This window comes from Euphorbia lathyris, chromosome 3, assembly GCF_963576675.1.
Source record: "Euphorbia lathyris chromosome 3, ddEupLath1.1, whole genome shotgun sequence".
Classification (NCBI taxonomy): Eukaryota; Viridiplantae; Streptophyta; class Magnoliopsida; order Malpighiales; family Euphorbiaceae; genus Euphorbia; species Euphorbia lathyris.
In genome coordinates this window covers 29,756,875-29,780,984 of record NC_088912.1, presented here as the reverse complement: position 1 = coordinate 29,780,984, position 24,110 = coordinate 29,756,875, and the positions used below count along the sequence as shown (strand labels likewise).

General features: G+C 30.6%; 1 protein-coding gene across 1 annotated transcript; it reads right to left on the bottom strand.

Moving 5' to 3' along the window:
* Positions 1–12,671: 12,671 nt before the first annotated feature.
* Positions 12,672–16,012, bottom strand: LOC136223954 (transcription factor MYB54-like). The gene is made up of 3 exons (XM_066012129.1): positions 15,610–16,012; positions 14,328–14,789; positions 12,672–13,029 (listed from the first exon to the last, which is right to left on the bottom strand). Exons 1-3 carry the CDS (start codon positions 15,722–15,724, stop codon positions 12,839–12,841), a joined length of 768 nt encoding a protein of 255 aa, XP_065868201.1. The 5' UTR covers positions 15,725–16,012; the 3' UTR covers positions 12,672–12,838.
* Positions 16,013–24,110: the final 8,098 nt, after the last annotated feature.

The following is a 24,110-nucleotide window of genomic DNA, read 5'->3' as shown; positions in this document are numbered from 1 at the left end:
ATATATGCTTTTTTTTTTTTTTGAAGGAATTGATATATGCTTTTTAAATGTCAAAAGTTAAATTTTTAATTGATGTGTTTAATATACATTTAAAAAATTTAAAAATTTAATGTATTTTTTATTGTTTTTTTTTTCTAATACATCATCAGCTCATTGAACTATAATAAATAATGATAAATTATTAAACTGAACGGAATGTTACTGAACTGAAATTACTGATACTAAAATTAAATGATAAAAAATAGAGCCTTATATCGACTAGAATTGGAGAAAGAATTATTGGAAGGTATGACTTGATTGAGCTTTTCAGTTGAAACTGAGAATTGAAAATCAAAGAAGATGAATTTAAAACTGGAATTGAAGATTGTAGGAACAAAATGGACGAGATAAGTGATGATTTCGCAGAGCTTAACTATTGATAGATTGATTGTTTGATTTATTTGGTTGTTGATTTAGTCGAGGGGGATTTGAAAAGGAAGAGCACAAACTTTATTTATAGCTAAATTTGACACACATCAGCTTCCTTTGTCTCGTATTTTCACCCATCCTTAATCCTATTACCTCAATTAACTTCCTAACGCAGATTTGTGATGAAAATGATGCAACTTTGTTGAAGAAAATGGCACAAAATAGCAGTCCAAGAGTTGGACTTGGTAATTTATGGTCCAACTTCAAAAATTCATAAGCCCTTCGATACTAATCCATTTTAGCTCCATAAGTAGTCTCTGGATTCGTCTGCCTCCCTAGATTGGTATACAAGGACCACGATAATTGTGAAATTTGTATCTTTTTCAACTATAAAACAACAAGCAGAGTGAAATTAGGGAACCCGTATTAATCCTCCTTAAAAAAACTATAAAACAACAAGTTAAATTTCTATCATAATTATTAAAAGAACAAGTTATATATATATATATATATATATATATATATATATATATAAAATTTAAAAAGAAGATAATTATTAAAATCCTTAAAAAAATATTAAATTATAAAAACCTATACAATAACAAAGTATAATGATATACAAACACCTACCAATATGTAAAAAATAATTTATTTATTATTATTATAAAATACTAGTCAAAAATCCGTGCGATGCACGAGATATGAAACTTTTACATAATTTAGATAAATAAATAAATTGACATATTTACTTTTAAGTAATTTTATATAATGCTAAAAATTATATTATATATATTTAAAACTAATATATATTTTGTATTGATAATTCAATTCAAATTAAATTAATTTTGAAAATAATTGATTAAATTTTTTATAGAATTTTAATTAAAGGTGACTGATTTATTTATTTTTACAAAATTCAATGATTTGTACTTTTTAGTAATTTTAATAAATTTTCATATTTTTTATAACTGGAATTCTGTGTGACAATAATAATAAAATAAGAGATTAATTAAGAAATATATTAGAATATAATGAAAAACCAAAATTTGAATTAAACTACAATTAAAATTAAATATTATATCCACGATACAAAAAAACTACAATCTATATTAAACAAAAATTGAATTAAACTACAATTAAAATTAAATATTATATCTACGATACAAAAAAATTACAATATATGCTAAAATCGAAACAACATCAATATATTATGTTATGAACTATTGCAATCAATACTTTTCTAATGTTGCACGTGAAGAAACTTTATCAATTCAATATGTTATATATATAAAAAAATAAAATTCATTAGAATTAGTCACAAATTCATCTTAATGATAATCATTTTGCTTGATGGAATTTCATGAGAACCAAGTATTCGAATTCAATTATTCATTATGCTACAATAACCCAATATATCCAATTGAATCAGCTTAAGGTAATGATTTCTCCAATTTTCATCTCGTAATATATCATCAAGAGATTCAATCAATTTGTTCTTCATTCTTTCACTGTATAGAATATCAGTCACGCTCGCAGATATCACTTATAATGAATACTAGGAGGAGGAAGATGTAGTGACATGCTGCGGAAGTAATCTTGATTCTCATTTTCAAAAAGAAATGAGTAACTTCCAGTTCTATTATTTCGTTGCTGCAGAACTATTTCGGTTTTGGTATTGCAAAGGTGGGTTGAAATGAAACGAGGAGTTGTAATGAAAGAACGCCATGATTTACACACGGCCCTGCACTTGATAATCGACTTTATGGGCAGCCTCCATAAAATCTTCTCTACGAATAGTATTCCATCATCATATTCATTGGTAATCGAAAATCAAACACCTCCTTTAATTTTGATTATGTATTAGTTTTTTTCTTAATCTTATAATTTTGCTCTTACTTCAAATAATATAGTCTTATAATTTTGTTCTTATTTCATTAAGAGATTCAGATTTATTTAAGAGCGGTTTTCATTAATAAACTGTATTAATATAATTTTTTTTCAAGAACTGGGAGAATTTAGACTTTGATATATAAGCATATAGAGAGGAGAATGGAAATATTTTTTGCCCATTAATTAAAATTTTTATTTTTTCTTAATGAAGTATTAAATCCATAAATTAATCTTAGTTAAACAGAATTAAATCGCAATTGTAACCACTCAGTACAAAAAAAATGTTTTATAATTAATATGTGAAATTAATTCTATTAGTTAGAATCATTATGCTCAACATTTGAGAATTTATAGAGATTCAAATAATAATATCTTTTCATTACCAATTTTTTTTTAATTAATATTTTCCAACAACTTGTCCTATGATCATGTTTCATTTTCATCTGTTAAAAACTCTTGAAATACTAACAATTTTGTACAAACCACAATATAATAGTTAAAAACTATATAAACCAATATTGCAAAAGTAATTATCTCAATATCCCATAATTAATGTATATTTTTAGGATTTTGAGATCAAAATTTATTTTTATTTACCTTCATTTTGAATTCGTATCTAGCATAATCCAAATTCTTCAAGAATAAATATTTTATCAAGTGTATTAGATGCCTACAATCTCTTTGTCTTGAGAACTGAAAAAAATAACTTCTTGATAATAATAATAATATAACATAATTTATAATTGAAATAAACTTCATTGTAAGTATAATATTTTAATACCTCTTTAATATTATCTTCAATATGTCTCCAACTTCAATGAACAACTATTGTGTAAAACTTTATATATCTATTTGTACCAAATGCATAAAAATAAAAAATACAATACATATCAGTTAGATAAACTCAAACTAAAAAAATGAGTTCATCCCAAGGATCTCACTGAATTCAGTTCTATCATCAAAGAGGTGAGGACCTTGCTTCGTAGTCACACCAATTTTTCGTTAGTTTTTGTTCCAAGATATTAGCGAACGAAGTGGTCCACTTGCTGGCACGAAACGCTCGTTCCTATGCTAATTTTTTCATTCATTATTTTTCCCTGTATTTATAGGAAGCAGCCTATCTAGGGATGCTTCTTTAATTTTTGAATAAAGTTTTCTGTTTGCCTAAAAAAAAGGGTGGATTTCAACATGTTCCGAATTAGAAAAATTAATCTAACTTCAATTAAAGCTAACAATTGAGTTCATATAAAGCCGAAAATCTAAATTTTAGTTAAAAGTTAACAATCGAAACGATAACACCTAGCAAAATATACTAAAAAATAATGCAAATATATGGTTTCAAAAAAAAAAAATAATGTAAATATACAAAATCTTTATTTTAGTCATTTTGAAAAAAAAAACATGGATAATGTAGCGAGAGGTATGGAACCTGGGTAACGACAGAAATGGAATTTCATCTCTGAAAGATGAACCTATAACAACTATTGTTTAATAAAAAAATAAAACAACAACACAATTGAGAACAAAAATAACTACAACATATGAAAAAAATCAAATAATTACCTTGAGAAACGTAATAATTTCTTGTATTTTTTTGACACCTTTGTGTTTCCCAGTTTTAGTTGTCCATGCATCTTCTATTTCTATCGGATTTATTCAATTAGAGATATCAACTCATCAAAAATGCCTCTAGAACACTTCTTCTCATTTCTCTCTGCTTCCGCTATTATATATAGTATAGATTACAGCTATAATACAAAACATATAACTATAACTCACACATTATCAGTGAAAAATAAATAAAATTTAAGACATAAAACAATAGTATGACATGTTAAATTACCAATCATAAAATTTATTAAATTATATTATATATAACATTTTTCTGTAAGAAATAGACCTCGCTAATATAAATTGAATAAATATCTATATGAAATGAAACAACATGTTATGACTATCAATTAATAGTATACTTCTTTGTGTGCTTTGCGGAGGAGTTGAACTCTATAAATGTCCTTCCCACTGTTTCCAATTCTACACCAGGAGTTAAAAAGTTAGATGTAATTGATCTCTAAGGAGGAATCTAAACTCTTCAAATTTTCTAATGGACCTGATGATGTGTATGGTCCTCAACACAAGCAATTGCTACTTCTTACACCTCTACTTTCCATTGAGAATGCTTTTGACATACTTCAGAAAGAAGAAGCTCAAAAAGATATTATTCATAATTTCAAATTAGATCATGATAACTAATATGTTATATCAGTATCAATCATATCGGTATCAATGTCTATCATATCCGTGTAAACCATATCGATGCCAGTCATGTCGGTTCAACCATATTAGTGTCGCCCATATCAGCTTCAAAAATATCAACATCAATCATATATGCATCCATCATATTAGTGTCAATGGAACTTCTGTCCATAGTTTTCTTGAGTAAATCTGTCGTTTTAGGTGTAGAATAAGAATTTAATTAAGGCCTAATACATCACCAGCTCCCTGAACGTGTCCATAATAGTAGATTGACTCCCTAAACTTTGCAAGTGTTTCACCATCTCTCTAAACGTGCTTATTTCGTATCACCAGCTCCCTAAACTTGTCCATAAAAATTGATTAGCTCCCTGAACTTTGCAAGTTTCTCACCAACTCCCTAAACTTGCTTATTCTGTTACAATTAAATACAAAAACCATAATACTAACTCGGATTAAGGTGCAAAAATACCCCCCAATGTTTTGGATCAGGAGTAATTTTACCTCAATGTCTAAAATTGTGCAATTTTACCCCTAACGTTGGAAGTCAAGAGCAATTTTACCCCTAACATTGATAAATTGGGTTAATTTGAGAAATAATTCATCAAACTATCTTCTCGGTCATGAATCTTGTCATCTACACGATTCCTAATCATCAATTTAAATTAATTATGTTCATTTATGAATTTGTCATTATCATCTTCAATTTGTCCATTCCGACTAGGGTTCGACTGAGTATATAGGCTCAACGTAGGATAATTTATTCGCGTTGTTGGTGTAGTAATTATCCACCCATTAGTATGCATTACTCAGTCATGCTTACATCTAACTTCAAATATGGACTTATTAGACTTGTACACTCTCCATTCGAACCTGTTCTTAACTACATATTTTCCAAGTGCATCTTGCAATTCTTGTTTGTTTGAGAATATATCATGCACCTTTAACTCGAAAACCCCTTTTGATGCACTAGATTCAATAGGAAGCACAGGTGCATCATGAACCTCGGGCAACCATCAAAATGGATCAATCCTCTTTCTTCATTTTTCCATCATCCGCCTCATAGATACTTACTGATACATTACTTTCAGGAACACCTTCGCAACGAGATTGTTCCCAAGGGATAGGTTGTTGATCATATACCATTTCATCAGGGTCAAAATGACTTCAGATAACTTCTTCATTTACCATTTCTTCCGGATCAAAAAACAGATTCGAGCTAATATCATCTAAACTAGGGTTGGATGCGAAGTTGAAATCAGTGATATTTTCTTTGTCTGGCCGATGAGTTTTGTTTTCAACGGTTTTGTCCACTTCAGCGGTTGTGTCCACTTCAATGGTGGCATCACAACTTGATTGAGTAACATTCTCTATCTTCATAGCTCATGATATTGTGGATGTATTGTTCGTAATTCAAAATTAACATATAGTGGGATAACATCGTTTTGATTCATCTGACAATACTCTATGAAGCACTCGACATCACTTGAATCAACAATCAGAACTAATACCACATGAACTTTGTTTGGTCCGTATGTAATTTGCATAGTCATACATACGTCAAATGATGTTGAATCAATACTAGCAGAAGTGTAGACTCTCTCTTGAAGCATTTCGAAGTTGATTTTCGTTGAAAGCCTAAGCAACTTCGATTCACCCCGCTTGTATGTCATGACTTTTCTCATGGTTTCCGTTAGTCGTTCCACATGATCACATACAAGCAGTGGTCGGTTGACATACTGCTACTATTAACAAACAAGGAAGACAAAGGTAGTGTAAAACAATGTACTAAAGGAACAAGCCAAATGTACTTCGCGGTTTCTTGAATCGCAAAGAAAATTATTTAACTGCGAACTCGCATTACTTCACGGTTTAATGGAACCGCGAAGTATATGTATGTTTTGCCTTCACGGTTTTAGCTGATCCGCGAAGAGTTTGGATCTTGAATTGATGTATGAAAATGAAGGATTCTCAATTAATAGAATAAAAAAGTTAGTTTTGTGAGAAAGAAGAAAGATGAAGGAGATTCTAATATATATAGGCTTAATACATCACCAGCTCCTTGAACTTGTCCATAATAGTAGATTGGTTTCCTGAACTTTGTAAGTGTCTCACCAGCTCCCTAAACTTGTCCATAATAGGCCTATATATATATATATATGAAAAGTATTGTGGGTAATTCCTAAATGAAATAGTTTACATTATGTAAGTGTTGTGTAATAGATGTTAATATGTAAATGAGTCTCCAATTATCCCAGTTTTGTAATTTATCCTTAATAGAAAGAAGAGAAATAAAACATCTCTTCCCCTTTTACTAATTTCCCAGATGTAATGATGAAGATGATAATTAAGGAATCATCAATCAAAATTAAGACAGTTACTTAAGTGGGATCTACAGCAGCTAAAACGTGATTAAGAAATTAAGGTGGGATTTGAGTTTAATTAATTAGATATAAGATTAGCAAGTTAAGTGTTGAGTAAAAGCATTGATAATGTGGAAAAATTCAGAGTAGGAAAATAACAAATAATAATAATTTTGTTAATGGAGAAATATAAAATTAATTAAAGTGGAGGTGGTTATAAGTCGTGTCAAGATCATACTTTCACTATCTTCAAAATGTAGAATTTATGTTTGATTTAATTAATGAAATTCTTGAATTCTTAGGTTAGGTTTTAGGTTCCCAAATTTGATCTAACAAATATATAAGCTTCCTCAATAACACATATCTATACTTAAACTAACTAAAAGAATTATAATTGAAGACATCCACAATATCACATTATTCTTATTTCTAATAAAAAAATCGGTGCTTCAAGCAATTCCAACTTATCTAATGAGTATTTACCTTATGACGAGCCAATTCTGTGATGATATTAATCGTCTTGTCAATAAGTTTTTGTGGAAATTTAACACTGCTAACCCGATCGACATATATTGGAAGGTTTGGCGTAATCTATGTTTTCCTAAATTTGCAGAGAGAATGGGCTTTTGCAGCTTACACGAGTTCAATTTGACACTATTTACAGTTTATGGAGCTATTGAAGCTATGTTTGATGTTTTTACTGCATACAGAGGCGTCTCCAGCATTTTGGAGGCCCTAGACAATTTTATACCTTTACTCCGTATCTAATCTTATTTTATAAAAAATAAATACAAAAAATAAAACTAATATATTAAACTTAACAATCAAAATCAACTAAGAGATTGATTGAATTCGTGTCTTCATTATGAATTACAATGTTTAAACCATTATTTAACCCTCAATTTATCAAAAATTATAATCCGACTCTCGTTTTATCCAAAATTTTATCATTTAGACCATGACCTTTTGCAATTGGTGAAATACCCAATTTAAATGATGACTTAATAAAACTGTTATTCTATTGACACATGATGATATATATCAAAATATCACTACATATTATAGAATTAAGGATTTAGTCAGTCTCCATTAAAATTGAGTAAAATTTCACCAATTGGATAGTTCAGAGTCAAATATGACTAAATAATAAACCAATAGCTAAATAACTAAATTTTGAATGAATTATAGGCTAAATAACACTTTAAATCAAATTATAAATTTTAGTTCACAAAAGTGTCAATAATTTATAAAAATTTAAGTATTTATTGCTAAATTTTTTTGACAAAATAATAGGTTCTAATTTATAGAGTTAAGGTGTAAAAATACCCTAACGTTTTGGATCAGGAGGAATTGTAACGACCCGGTCCGGAGTGGGTGGCGCCGGGGTAGAAGGCCTGAGCAAGGAGCGGCCCTAAGGGATGGCGATGGGGGCAGGAATGAACTGAATCCCACATCGGAAATGGAGAGAGAGTGATTGGGGCTTATTAGTAAGATGTGAATCCAATACATGCAGACGCGTTTTAAAGCTGTGAGGCCCAATGTGTTGGAATTAGGCCAGAGCGGACAATATCTACATGGTATTGGACCAGGGTGTTACAATTGGTATCAGAGCCGACTCTCCACGTACAATGTGTGGTTCGGGGACGAACCAGGCGAAAGCTGGTGGGCCTGTAAAGACCCGGTCCGGAGTGGGTGGCGCCGGGGTAGAAGGCCTGAGCAAGGAGCGGCCCTAAGGGATGGCGATGGGGGCAGGAATGAACTGAATCCCACATCGGAAATGGAGAGAGAGTGATTGGGGCTTATTAGTAAGATGTGAATCCAATACATGCAGACGCGTTTTAAAGCCGTGAGGCCCAATGTGTTGGAATTGGGCCAGAGCGGACAATATCTACATGGAATTGGACCAGGGTGTTACAAGAATTTTATTTTTAACGTCTAAAATGGTGCAATTTTACCCCTAACTTTGGAAGCCAAGAGCAATTTTACACATAACGTTGATAAATTGGGTTAATTTGAGAAATAATTCATCAATCTATCTTCTCAGTCATGAATCTTACCATCTACACTTCACACGTGCGTCATTTTATCAGTAACAAATCAAAAATATATATTGGGATGTGAAAAAAAAATATTATCTTTTGTACGAATTAGACGAAAAAATTCATTGAATTTTATAAATATTAATCTGAAATTCTATTATTAAATTATAAAAAACATGAAATATTTTTTTAAAACGAATTGATATGCAATTGGTGTAGAATAAGGAACAATAATATCTGTGTTTTATAATAATGTCTAAAATTGATTCAAATTATTAACATTAGGAGTAAAATTGATCATCGCTGCCAATGTATGGTAAAATTGCTATTCGGTGCCAATATAAGGATAAAATTGCATCATTTTAGACGTTAGGGATAAAATTACTCATATCCAAAATGTTAAGGGTATTTTTACATCTTAACTCCAATTTATAATTATAGGGATGTGTCTGTTAATATGATCTTGTATTTTTTCCTAAAGGTAACTTTTTGTTTTTATTTTATAGCCCTCATCTTTAGTAATAATTTTATTATTAATACAGGTGTATATTAAAAAAAAGAGTAAAAAACTAGGGGACGTAATTAAGAAATAGATAGATATAGAAAAAGAAAAAGAAAAAGAAATAGAAGAAGAAAAGGAATGCTTTTTATATTAAAAAAAAAATTAGGAGGCCTCACCTTTGATGAGGCCCTAGGCGCTGGCCTAGGGGAACTCCCCCTAGAGCCGGCCTTGACTGCATAGCCTATAGCTATTTTTATTCCCATAACCTTCCGAAACGCAATAATGAATGTTCAAGATTTTAGAACATTCCTTGGTGATATTTGGGGTAATTGTCACAAATAATTTGCTCTCTAGCTAATAACCTTTATATTTATAAAAGTAATTTTTTTTTTCACTACATTTAGTAAATATATAAGTATATACCTTTCGTGAATAATTTCAACAAGCAAAACTAGGATTTTATTCTTTTCCTTTCTTTTATTTGAGAAGATTTATATTATCTTTATTATTAGCTCGATATTTGATTTAATTCTGTTTGTGAATATAGTTTCATTCATTATCCATTTTCATTTATTCATTAATGACTTAAATTCATTCATTTGTATGTTATTCCATCATTATAGTGTTTATGTCCCATAAATACTTGAATAAATTGGAAAAGTGAAGAAAATCCCGATTTCTCAATTATTAATAATTCATTTATTCAGCGCGTTAGCATTATAGTAATTATTTAGGGGTGAAAGTGAAAAGTAGAATTCATGAAAGAAGTTGATTGAATAATATTTAAGACATTATAAATTAAGATAAAGTAGATAAAGCGTCCATAGACCCGTTAACTTTTTGAAGGGTATGGTATTCCCATTGTGACGTCTATTATACCGATTATTTTCAATAAATAGTGGAAACACCGGGCGTTGACTCTCATTATTCTTTGAAAGCATACGTTCGTCCCATTAAAACCGAACCATGCATAAAATAAACGGCGGATCCTAAATATCGGTCGAAACATTTAAATAATGAAAGCTTTTTGGTTCCTCTTGGGGAATAAGTCAGCTTTTGCACCGGTCACAATAGTCATTTTGGTTGAAAAATGTATCATAAGTGATTGTGTACTTTATCTTAGATTATACATATCACATCAACTATAATAATTTCACATCTCTCTATTTCCATAATTACACACAAATGCATAGTGAAAAATAGAATTCCAAGATGTGAACACATGAAAATATTTACATCATACGCTATCCTATCCATCATAATTAAACTTGCTTGTGTGGTCGAAATCCTACACACTGAATTGTCTCATAGCCCTTCACGTTCATTGGACCACAGTCGTCTAAATGAATCAATTATAATGGATATTCAACTCTAGTTCCTTCTCCAAACAGTTTTCTATGTGTTTTCCCTTGAGGGTATGTCAACAGGTCGAATCTTCCTAACGATGTATGCATGCCAAACTCGACGGAAAAGTTAAATAAAGGACTGATCCATAACAGAATCAATGATCAAGAGTTTAATGCGGAAAAATAATGGATAAAGAGTTTGATTCTTAAAACAACCAAAGTTCATAGGCTTAATTATGTTTTTTACCTTTATAAAAATTTATAATTGTTTGAAATTAATCAGTTTTTTTTTTTATAAATACCATATGTATGTAGTTCTCTCTTTCTTTACTAATGGTGAGCACCAGGAATTTTCACATGCATCTTAATGAGCAAGTGAATTTGCTCATTCACCGTTAGAGCATCTCCAACAGCCTCTTAAGTTGGCTCTTAAGTTAAAATTTGAGGAGGGAGAATGAAAATTCATCTCCAACAGCCTCTTAGTGGCTCCTCAAATCACTAAGAGCCTCTCCATCCTCTTTATCAATAGAGAGTCTCTCTCCACCTCTTAGTGCCTCCTAACTTCATTTTTTATTAATAATTATTATTGATGTGTCTCTCTCCTCACACTATTGGTAATGTAACAATAAAGAATAATCTTAATAATAAAATAATAAATAAGGAGTGAAGATAAATAGCATTGTTGGAGATGATGTATCTTAGTCACTCTTACATCACTAAGAGTCAATTATTTATATTATTTTTAGAGAGCTCACTAAGAGTCTCTTGGAGATGCTCTTAGATCTAGGTTTATTAAATCTAAGCCTTAGGATGCTTTGAATCTCCACCTTAGGATTCTAATAAGCTTAGATCTAATGGTGAATGAGCAAATTCTACATACTCATTAAGGTGCATGTGATCAAGACTGAGCACCAGGAATTTTCACATGCATCTTAATGAGCAAGTGAATTTGCTCATTCACCGTTACATCTAGGCTTATTAAATCTAAGCCTTAGGATGCTTTGAATCTCCACCTTAGGATTCTAATAAGCCTAGATCTAATGGTGAATGAGCAAATTCTACATACTCATTAAGGTGCATGTGATCAAGACTGAGCTAAGCACATGTTACTTATCTAACTAGTTTTGTTTATATAACACTTTATTCATGTACAATTTTTTTTTATATAACAATATGATTAGTTTATGTGTCCATTTTGTTTCTTTGCTTAATATTAGTTCAAAGACATAGCTTTCATCTAATCACATTCTTATAGGTTTAAAGCATGTATTTATACATTTTAAATTAAATCTTCTTATGCATACAAAAATATATTTTTGCACTAAATCATGACTCATGTGGCTCTCATATGAAGGATTTAATTATATATAAATATGAACAGTAAACATGGGTAATCGGGTAGCTCTTGTAACGCAGATTACCATTAGGTTGTTGCAATATAAGAATAAATCGTGATCTCATATTACCGGTCACACTAGTCCTATACCAAATTATTCGGGAGGAGAGAAGTGTGATTCCACGAACTAAATCCAATCACAGAGAGAGAGAGATAGGGTTGCAACTTTTTGCTTCTCTTGTGTATGTCTAACGGTTAGCTTAGGTTAGAGTTGATGTGATGTAGCTATCTATTTATAGTTTATAATTACGATAAACCATAAGTATCCACATAACCGTGATACGGTCATCTAAGTTACTGGCGCGCGGATTATATTCCACCCGAATATATTTCCTACAATCTTGCAATTTATTAGTTGTATAGTTGTATTTCCTTGTTCTAGGTTGGCACCCAATACACCATCCTAAGCCCTAAAAATAGAATAAAAAATTGAAAATAAATATATAGAAAATGGAAGACGCATGAGGAGCATAAGAATGAATTCTATGATTTTGTTTTGATAATGCATATGAACATATTGCATGCTTCTGCAGCAAATATTATAACATATGTCTTCTTCTTTTTAAATACAATATAATATAATGTCTTTTATGTGGTTATGGTTACATTAATTAGTGAATTAGATTTTAGAAATGGAGAAATTAAATCAGTTGAGTGAGTAGGGCTTCTTTCTGTGAAGATTTAGAGACGGATAAAAAATCAATAAATGGCAAAGCATTCTTTTTCTGATTTACTTCCTCATCTTCTCTTTTTGTAGTATCTATCACTTCACTTTTGCTAGAATCTGTGTTTACTTGTAGAAAATCATAGAACTCAATCGCCTGTTTTTTACCTGAATTTATCCATACAACAAAATCAAACATAAAAAAATAATAATCAAAATATGATATTATATATGATAATATGTTAGATATATATCAATAGCTATTTATATTTTGCCCCTGAACTTGATGGAAGAGACCTATTGACCTTCTAAAATGCACGTTGATGTGTGTACACTATACGTAAGTTTAGGGGCCAATTAAGGTTGTAATCGAGCCAAATCGAGCTTTGGTTCTCCAGCTCAATATTCTGTTCGTGAGTTGCTCACGAGCTATTCGCAAGCTTTTTAACGAGCTTTACTCGCGAGCAGCTCGTTATTTCAGTTCATAAACTTCACTCGCGAACAACTCATTATGTTCATTAATTATAGTGATTTGAAATTTCTTTAAAACAAACTACATAATTTTAAAATCTACAAAACTAAAGTTTATATAAAACTATGTTGTTTTACATTTCCCGCGTTGTAAAAATATTATTATTTAAAAAAATCGAACAAAGCTTGCTCATGAGTGTGTTCATGAATATTATAATTAAACTTGTTCATGAGTTTGTTCATAAACTTATAATCAAGCCTGTTCCCTAGCTTTGTCGTGCTCAAGCTCAGCTCGTTTATCAATCGAGCCAAACACGGTCGAGCTTTTATCGAGCCGAACGCAGAGCTTCTCATGAACAACACAGCTAATTTACAGCACTAAGTCCAATAGGCCACTTAAGAAATTTAAGAGATTTAATAGGTCAATTTAAGTAAGTTCTGAAGGTAAATAGAACGTTTTCAAAGTATAGGGGTAGATGACATTTTTTTATATATATAAATGATGTATTAAGGTTTTTTTATGTGTGTATAGTACAATATATAAATATGTGTGTGTGTTTTACTATTCTCATTAACTAAAATTTCAACATAAACTAATTAAGTGTATGTAAAATAGAATGTAAATAATTCAAAAAATAATATTTTTGGTCCTTCTATTTGGTTAAATTTTAACTTTCAACCTCTAAACTCTAATATTGTGATATTCAGCTTCAAAAACCTTTGATTTTAGTTAAAATATAGCCCCCATAATGTATTGATACTCTCACTTTTAAACACCATGCTTGAACTTTGATATGGTCTTATAAACTTGAACCTTTTTATTAAAAACTTTCATCTCACAATGTGTGACAGTTCAAGCATCAGGATGTTGCATATTAAGGGAGACATATTTTAACCAAAATTAGTGTCTCTAGATTAAAGTTTAATGACTGAAAACCAAAATTTGGTAAAAAAAAAAAAATTTGGACTATTTCATGAAGAAAATATAATTATACCTTCACAATGGAGGCTTGGACTGGCACTTGCTTGGCAAAATGATCTAAATTGATTATGAGAGTAAGGATATTGATGAACATTGTAGTATCTTTCGCGATATTTATCGACGAAAGAAGAAAGATTGGTAGAATCCGAATCGACGAGAAGAAGATCATGATGATGGTGATGATGATGATGTTTAGAGGAAGAAAGTTTATGGTGATCATGATTGTTTACTAAAGTTTGAGCAGCTCTTTTAGCTTGAATCCTTGATTTTTCTCTGCATTTTCTTGCCATAATAACATGCCAATGGTTCTTTACTGCATTATCTGTTCTACCAGGAAAAAGTCTAGCAATCACTGCCCATCTATTCCCATGGATTCGATGCGAAGCTAGAAGACGTTCTTCTTCCTCTTCGGTAAAAGGGCTTCGGTTGATCCGTGGATCGAGTTGATTAAACCATCTCAATCTACAACTCTTTCCTGTAAATCAATCATTTAACTCAAAATTTAAGCTGTTGATAGATAATAAGATTTAAGAATGATAATAATTAAGGTTTAATTTGCCCTAGATGAACTTTACATGCAATTTAACACTTCGATATGAAACATGTTTCGGGTTTTTGTTTACTCCTTTTTCACCTCATTTTTTTCTTTTCATTTTAAAAAGTAGAATTTTAAATGTTTGGTTAGACACAGCAGACATCACGTAAACCAAACGGACCCTTAATTAAATTAGTAGCTTCATTTTGAACTAATTAGACCACAAATGCCAAGTTGAAGCATCAAATAAATACTTTTTTTTTTAAAAATCAAATTAATTCTTTAAGTCAAGTTTAGAGGTGAAATTGACCCTTTATCCATTATTTATATTATATCCCATTCTGTGATTAATATTTGTTATTCTAATTGTATGAAATAGTTTAAGCTGACAGATAAAGTTTATAGTAACTGTTATAATTTCTGACAAATCCCTAAACGTTTAAGCTTGTACAATAGACTCATATGATTACGTGTTAAAATTTTCGAACCCTCAACCACTTGGCCGAACAGAGTCTTAATACCATATAGAAAACTATTTGAACAAAGATTTAAAACGATAATAGCTTTTATTATAATCTTTTGATACTAATTAGTGACAGTTATATTTCCTCAGAAGAACAATAACCCATTTATCAATTCCCTTGACCTAACCCTATATGAAAATTTCCAGAATACAATAAAAATTCAATCTTTTTTAGAAAAAGAGAAGCTTGGTAATTAGGGTTTGTGGTGTTGATAGAAAAATAGAAGTTAAATGAACCTGATCTGCCTTGAAGCTTCTCAGCTATGGCGTTCCAGTTATGAGGACCATATCGTTCAACCAACTCTCTAAGCTTTTCATCTTCAGCAGGTCTCCAATGGCCTCTGGTACACATCTTCTTAGAAGAAGAAGAAGAAACAAAAGTTGAAAAGAGAGAAAGAGATGAAACCCTAAGTAGCTAGCTAGGTAGTTTGAAGAAGCATAAATGGTAATTAAGGAGAGAAAGAAGAAGAAGAAGAAATAAAGAGAAGAGAGAGTTGAAATTATAAATAAAAAAGAAAAAATCCGTTAGAGAGTAGAAGGAAAAGTAGCAGAGAAGAGCAGCAATTGATGCAAACGTGTTGGCTAACAAACAGGGAGAGAGAGATAGGAGAGGTTGCTTGGTGGGCTGAATTCCGTTCTCCTTTCAACGTCTCCTTCAGTTTCCAACCTACAACGTCTACTTATAACCCACCTATATATATATCATTTTATTATATTATATATATTACCCTTAACTATATTTAATTCATCTTTGAGTTATTTTGTTTAATCAAGGTTTAATATTTGCCGATGAATATGGATTCAACCGTAAGAAAGCGACTCTCATAATACTTACTCTCATTTCGGTTTCATCACAATGTTTAGATATGATTTTCATCCTTTCATAACCCTAGGTTAGAAATGTCTTTTTTATACGACAAATTTTATTATGATTCCGATATTTGGATCTTACTAATGAAAATTTGACAATCTTACATCAATTATGTTCTAATGAAATAGTATGTATTACCTCTTTTTATAAGTTGGATCTATTATACTCGGTTTTCAGTAGAACTTTTACTTCTATCTCTAAATTTATTCTTATAAAAAAAGAAATTTACAATCTTTTTCGTTAGTGGTGATTTCGGTTTCTTGTCAGAATTGTGTTATCTCATATATATGTTCCATATGATTATATATGATATAAATATAAAAGAACATTTATCAATCATGTTAGGGAGTCAAATTGTCTCTGTTAAGTGTGTTTTCTTGTCAGAAATTTATATTGAAATTTTGAGATAATCATAAAATAACTGTCACATTCTATAGGTAGAGAAGTTATAGTATACACCGAAGCACATGCTCTTGATATATAGTAAAACTAATTTTTGGCCCATACGATGCATGGATTAATCTTGACATATAAATATTAAAAAAAATTAATAATTAAAATTAATGACATAAAGGTGTTATCTAAATTAAATTTTATTATTTTGTTTTTGCATTTACTTTAAATAAATTTTTTATACATAAGTATAATATAATTAAAATTAATATAATATATTATATTATATTTTTTTATCAGTAAAAAAGGAGGAAGTGACATCTCTATCATTACTGTTTTATATTATAAACAAATATGCAAAGTATTAGAGAGATTTTAGGGATTAATCTAAATTTTGTAGAACTCATAGATATAATACGAATAGAATAATATTTTTATACATAAATATAATAATATAATTAAAATTAATTTATTATATATTATATATATTTTTTATCAGTAAAAAAGAGGAAGTGAAATATTAGCTCTATCATTACTGTTTTATATTATATATAGATTTTATCTTAATTAATTAATTAAAAAATTTGAAGTCACGTTAGGTTTATTATTCGATTTTTTTATATTCGCATAAAACTTTTATGGGAAGAAAAAACCACCTAAAAGATATTTGACTAACCTTAAACCGATAGATCAGATCCATAGACCAAAATAAAATCGGAAAATGGGTTTAAAAATATTGAGATAAAATTAAAAAATTAGATTAAAGTTAGTTAGTTTGCTAGTTACCAAATAGGTACTACTAACACCTTAATTAAGATAATAATTGATGAGAATCTAAAACTTAATTATATTGTAAGAAATGAGAAGTACAGATTTAGGCTTTTATTTATTATGTGAAGGGGAAGAGATTAGGTTGGTGAACTTTCTAAGACTATAAGAGAGAGGTAGTTATTTAAAAGAGTGTACGTAGAGTTAATTATTTAGGTTTTGATCAGCTTTCAGACCTAACTATATTAACGTTTTAATTAGTTATCTTAATCCAGATTTAGAAGTGCACGTGTAAACATTAATTTTAGTCAAACAAGTACATGTTTTTAAAACTTTCCAATGTATGCTATATCTATCTATTCTATCTCTTATATATACTCTTTTGTAATTAAACTTGGCGACCAAACTCAGCAAGCAAAGTTTGTGGTGAAGTCTCAACTAATAATAGTTTTTCTTTTAATTTAATACATCTTTATACGCGAATGTCTGCTTGGCTTGAAACGTGTACAATACATAAAGAATTCCTCTTAATTTATTCACAAAACATTATACATATATTTATACATGTAGGTGCAAAACCTAGATCAATATTTCTATATACATTGAATCATATTTAAACAATAATTCTAAATCAATATTATTTCCGTTACACCCCCTCAAGTGAACACACGAGTGATCGAATAGTGAGCTTGTTACACAACTACAATAAGCAAGACCGAGCAAGTGGCTTCATAGAGACATTCGATGTGTAATCAAATGTGGAGATATGTCACACATTGAGAGCTTTGGAATGTACCTTGTTTCAAACAAAGTAAAAATTGATCTTCATGTATGCTTATTTTATTTTGATTATGAAAAACGAGATTAGCAGTCAAGTAAACAAAACTAAGATTGTCACACCGAGGATGTCAAAAAGATAACCAATCTTTGACACACCTCCATATGTGAATGTCCTTTATGCTTGAAATGTGTACAACACGCGAGCCTATTTTTTATATTATGAGAATTCCTCTTAATCTGTATTATTCACAAAACATTGCATGCATATTTATACATGTAGGAGGCGCAAACCCTAGCTCAAGATTCATATATGATGACAAGTAAATAAATATCTCCTGGAGTTACTTTATCAATTATGAGTCAATAGCTAAAGGTCGACTCATCAAGATCCATACAGACACCTCTTAAAAAGGCAATTGATAATAATAAGAAAATATATACAACTTAGACAAAGAAATAAGGAAGCCTAATCGTAATATAATTACAATAATTATTCCTAGCAATAAGAACAATTACAATAATTATATTGTCCCTAATCATAGCAATTACAATTAAATGTTATATTCATATACATAGTATTTACTATATTTGTACCTCCATCAGCTCTTACATGAACCAAAATGAGGTTCCACAAACAGATCGAGAGCTTTACATAAGAATAAAGAGTCGGTTCCTGAAGGTAATAAAGATACTAAGTTCACTAAAAACAAAAGGCGGGTAACAGTAAGAATGCAACCATGGAGGGAATTTACACGTAAAGGAATCTCATTAGAGGATTGGTTGTCCTAATTAAATCGTATGCAAATCTCGGTTTGGAGGGATTAATTGGAACATCTCATCCTATGTCTAGGGCCGGAAAAGCCCCTACTAGCCCGCGTTAAGCCTAGCCACCAATCTGATGTTAAAGCGTACCCATTTTCCTTAACCCTTACCTCACGAAGATAATACAATATACTCGATAGAGGTCGACGCATATTTAAATGATTGATGCCTTAACAAAGTTCGATACGCTATTGATTCTAGATAGAGTTCCAAAAGTCGAGAGTCCTCTTCAGCTCAAACACGAGTGAAGCCCAACGGGAAGAGTTCAAGACAATGCTACAAGTTGCTCACCATATTAACACAAGACGATATCTTGGTCTCCCATCGCTTATTGTTGGTAGAAGCAAGCGAAGCAACTTTGGGATAGAATGTGGATGAAAGTACACCAATGGCAGAATAAGTTCCTATTTGCAGGTGGGGAACAAGGTCTTAATCAAGTCAGTCTTATAAGCAAGTCCAACTTTCTGTATGACTACCTTCCTACTTCCTAAAACCTTATGTGAGGAATTACAAATTATTATGAACAGGTTCTGGTGGGGACTTAACGATAATGGGAACCGACATATACATTGGAGGTCTTGGGAATGTCTATGTAGTTGGAAGGAAAAGGGAGGCATGGGCTTCCGTCACCTCTTCTCTTTTAATATTACCCTCCTGGGTAAGTAGGTGTGGAATATTGTCTCTAATCCTGATGCCCCGATTAATAAGCTACTTAAAGCTAAATATTTTCCTAATGGGGATTTGTTCTCTGCTCATGTAGGTTCTAACCCGAGCCAAACATGGAAGGGTATCTGGATGGTGATTTCACTTATCAAACCCGACTTCAGAAGGCGTATTGGGAATGGGGAGAGCATTCGAGTATGGAAGGACCTCTGGCTCCCAACCTTGATGGTTGAGTCGTTAGCATTGCGCCTTGTGAGCATAGATGAGCTCACGATTAACCAGATGTGGCTTGTGAACACCTACCCCGGGATGCCGATCTACTGCGCACCTGCTGACTGGACTAGAGATGTCGGTTGTGCTTTAGTTTCCAAAGGGAATGGAGACTGGCATTGATTGTTGGAGCTGCTATTTGAGAGGAGAGGATGGTATAGTATCAAGTCAAGCTATAATGTGGTGGCTAATTGCGTTTTGGTACCACATTAAGCAAGATCAACTGAGGTACGATGTCATGTACTCTAGGCACTTTTTATTCCTTCAAAGGTAAAATTATTTCAGTGGAAGTTAGCAACCGACATCCTCCCGATGTGGGATCGTTTGTACTTGAAGGGAATGGATGTGGTGAATCAGTGTCCCATTTCTTATGAGTTTGGAGAGCACACTTTATACCTCTTTGTGGATTGCCAAACAGCTTGGGGGTTTAGGAGTACCATGGATTTTAATTTTTTCCCAGCCCCTGCTTCCTCTTTTATGGACTGAATTTCAGCTATTAAACCTTCCAGACAAATTGATTGTCGAGAAATGTAGCATGATACTATAGAGTATTTGGCAGTATAGGAACGGCACTGTTTGGCAGAACCCCAGAAGGCCAGTCGGACTCCCAGTCTATCTGAGTTTGGCATTTTGGGGGGATTTTCAGGCTACTCGGAACTACATGTCAGTGCCTTCTCCAGCTCCTAGTATGTTGACTGCTGCTCAAATGTGGCGAAGCCCCCCTCCGAATGCCTAGACATTGAATGTGGATGTTGCGATATTTAGAGATCGGGTCAGTGGGCTGCGGTTTTATTCTACGAGACCATTTGGGTATTGCGCATGGTTGTTTCTCGACAATGTACATGGGAAATATGGAGGTCCATATTATAGAAGCCCTTTGCGTTAAGGAGGGCCTTTCGTGGTTGCTCGTTAGGGATTTGGACAACGTCATCCTGGAAACGGACTCCCAACTCGTGGTTGCTACTTTTAATCTCTGGTAGGATGATTTTAGTGATTTTGGTAACTTGTTAAGTCATTGTATCCATACTATTGGTTTAAATTCAAATCTTACAATAGTTTATATCCGACGTCAACCTAATTTGGTTGCTCATGAGTTACCTCGAGTGGCTAAATCATGTCTGTCTTATTAGCCCCAAAGCTTTTCTTTTATCAGCCACCTGGTGGCTTCTGATGTACTAAGAACATCTCCAAGAGACTCTTAGTGTACTATCTAAAAATAATAAAAATAATTGATTCTTAGTCATTTAAGAGTGTCTAAGACATATCACCTCCAACAATACTTCTATATTCGCTCTTTATTTATTATTTTATCATTAAAATTATTAATTATTTCTCTATCTACCAATAGTGAAAGGAGAGAGACTCATCAATAGTAAATTATTAATAAAAAATAAATTGAGGATGCACTAAGAGGTGGAGAGGGACTCTCTATTAATAGAGATAATGGAGAGACTTTTAGGGGGCGTTTGGTTCGCACATGGGTAACAGAATGGAATCAAGAAAGAGAAACAATGAGAAAGGAATGGAATGACCATGAATTCCCTTCTCTATTTGTTTCAGTTCTACAAAGGGAATGATATATACATGATTCCTTTTGTGGCTATTTGGTTCAAATGAGGTAATAAACTAGAGTTGTGTTTTTAACAATAATTTCTATACATACATGTGTCTATATTAATAAATTAATCACATGTAGAATGAAAATCAATTTAGTCAACCATTAAAATCAAAAGACGATGAAACTGAAATAAAATAAATCAAAGAAAATATATAAATATTCTATTTTAAAAAGAAAACAATTATTTTAAATTAATTAAAAATAAATACCAAAACCTAATAAGACGATAAAAGAAAAATATTTGTCAAAATTATTTTTCAAGATAAAAAAGTAAAAACAAATAAGTAGAAGGATCAAAAGTTAGATTGGTCTGAGGATAAAAAAATATAAATAAATATAATGATCAAAATAAAAATAAAAAAGTAAAAATTAGTTAAAAATATTTTTTGAGAATAAATAAATAAATAATATATAAGTATAAGGATCAAAAGTGAAATTAATCCAAGGATTAAAAAAGTATAAATAAATAAATATATAGACTAAAATAAAAATTAAAAATAAAATAAAAGCTAAAATAAAATTTTATAAGGAGAGTAGATGTTCAAATTAGCAAGAGAGAAGACTAAAATAAAATTTTATAAGGAGAGTAGATGTTCAAATTAGTAAGTGAGAGGGGAAAGGGAATGGAAAACCTTAGGGAGATTGGGGGAATGAGATTAGATGAGTTAGGGGTAAATCCAAAACTAAAAGAGGGTAAAAGGAATGATTGAATTGATAAAACAAACAACAACAAAAATAATAAAACCTCATCTTTCCCTTACCCTTTCCTGAAACCCCCAAAACAAACGGCCTCTTAGTGATTTGAGGAGCCACTGAGAAGTTGTTGGAGCTGATTTTTAACCATCCCTCTTCAAATCTATACTGTATATAATAGCGAAAGCAGAGACAAATGCGGAGAAGTGTTTTAGAGACCTTTTTAATGAGTTGTCAACGTAGTAAGAAATCAAAATTAAAAAGATTTAATTAATTAAAAATAACAGATTTATATTTATAATATATTAAACAATTATTAGCCTATTAATTAAAATAATAAATGAAAGTAGGAGTTACGGGAAGATGAAAAAACACAAAACAAAGTAAATCAAAAAGTCACAAATAAACTTCTATATAAAGAATGATAGATAGTATTTCACCATTATATTCATTGACCATAATAGGTAGTAGTATATTTCTGAAGGTAATTATTCGATTTTTTCATATGTTGTAGTTATTTTGTTCTCAATTGTGTTGTTGTTTTATTTTTATTAAACAATAGTTGTTATAGTTTCATCTTTCAGATCAATTTCTGTCATTATCAAGTTCTATATCTCTCGCTACCTTATGAGTTTTCTTTTTTATTTGTCTTTTTTTTTTCAAACTGATATCTCCAATTGAAAAAATCTAATTGAAATAGAAGATGCATGGACAACTAAAATCGGGAAACACAAAAGTGTCAAAAATTACAAGAAATTCTTATGTTTCTCAAGGTAATTATTCGATTTTTTTTCATATGTTGTAGTCATTTTTGTTCTCAATTGTATTGTTGTTTTATTTTTATTAAACAATAGTTGTTATAGTTTCATCTTTCAGAGATGAAATTCCGTTTCTGTCGTTACCTAGGTTCCATAGCTCTCGCTACCTTATCCATGTTTTCTTTTTTATTTGTCTTTTTTTTTTCTTTCAAAATGACTAAAATAAAGATTTTGTATATTTGCATTCTTTTTTAGTATATGTTGCTAGATGTTATCGTTTCGATTGTTAACTCTAACTAAAATTTAGATTTCCGGCTTTATATGAACTCAATTTTTAACTTTAATTGAAGTTAGATTAATTTTTCTAATTCGGAACCTGTTGAAATCCACTCATTTTTTTAGTTTGAGTTTATCTAACTGAGATAGATTGTATTTTTTTTATTTTTATGCATTTTGGTACAAATAGATATAAAGTTTCACACAATAGTTGTTAATTGAAGTTTGAGACATATTGAATAAGATATTAAAAAGGTATTGAAATATTATACTTACAATGAAGTTTATTTCAATTATAAATTATGTTATATTAGTATTATTTACTTTATTTTTTCTACCATTGGATGAGCTTACTTTGTCAAAGTTCATCACCATCCGATGGTGGAAAAAACAAAGTAAGGTTTACTTTGTCAAAAACAAAGTAAGCATAGCCTAATCCTTGATAAAATTGTTAGTATTTCAAGATTTTTTAACAGATGAAAATGAAACTTGATCATAGGACATTTTGTTGGAAAATATTAATTAAAAAATATTATTATTTGAATCTCTTCAAATTCTCAAATGTTAAGCATAATGATTCTAATTAATAGAATTAATTTCATATATTAATCATAAACCGTTTTTTTTTTGTAATGAGTGGTGACAATTGCGATTTAATTCTATTTAACTAAAATTAATTTATGGACTTAATACTTCATTAAGAAAAAATAAAATTTTTAATTAATGGACAAAAAATATTTCCACTCTCCTCTTTATATATGCTTATATCTTGACATTCTCTATTATTTTCGAAAAAAAACGAGAGAAAGATAGTTCTCTCCTAATT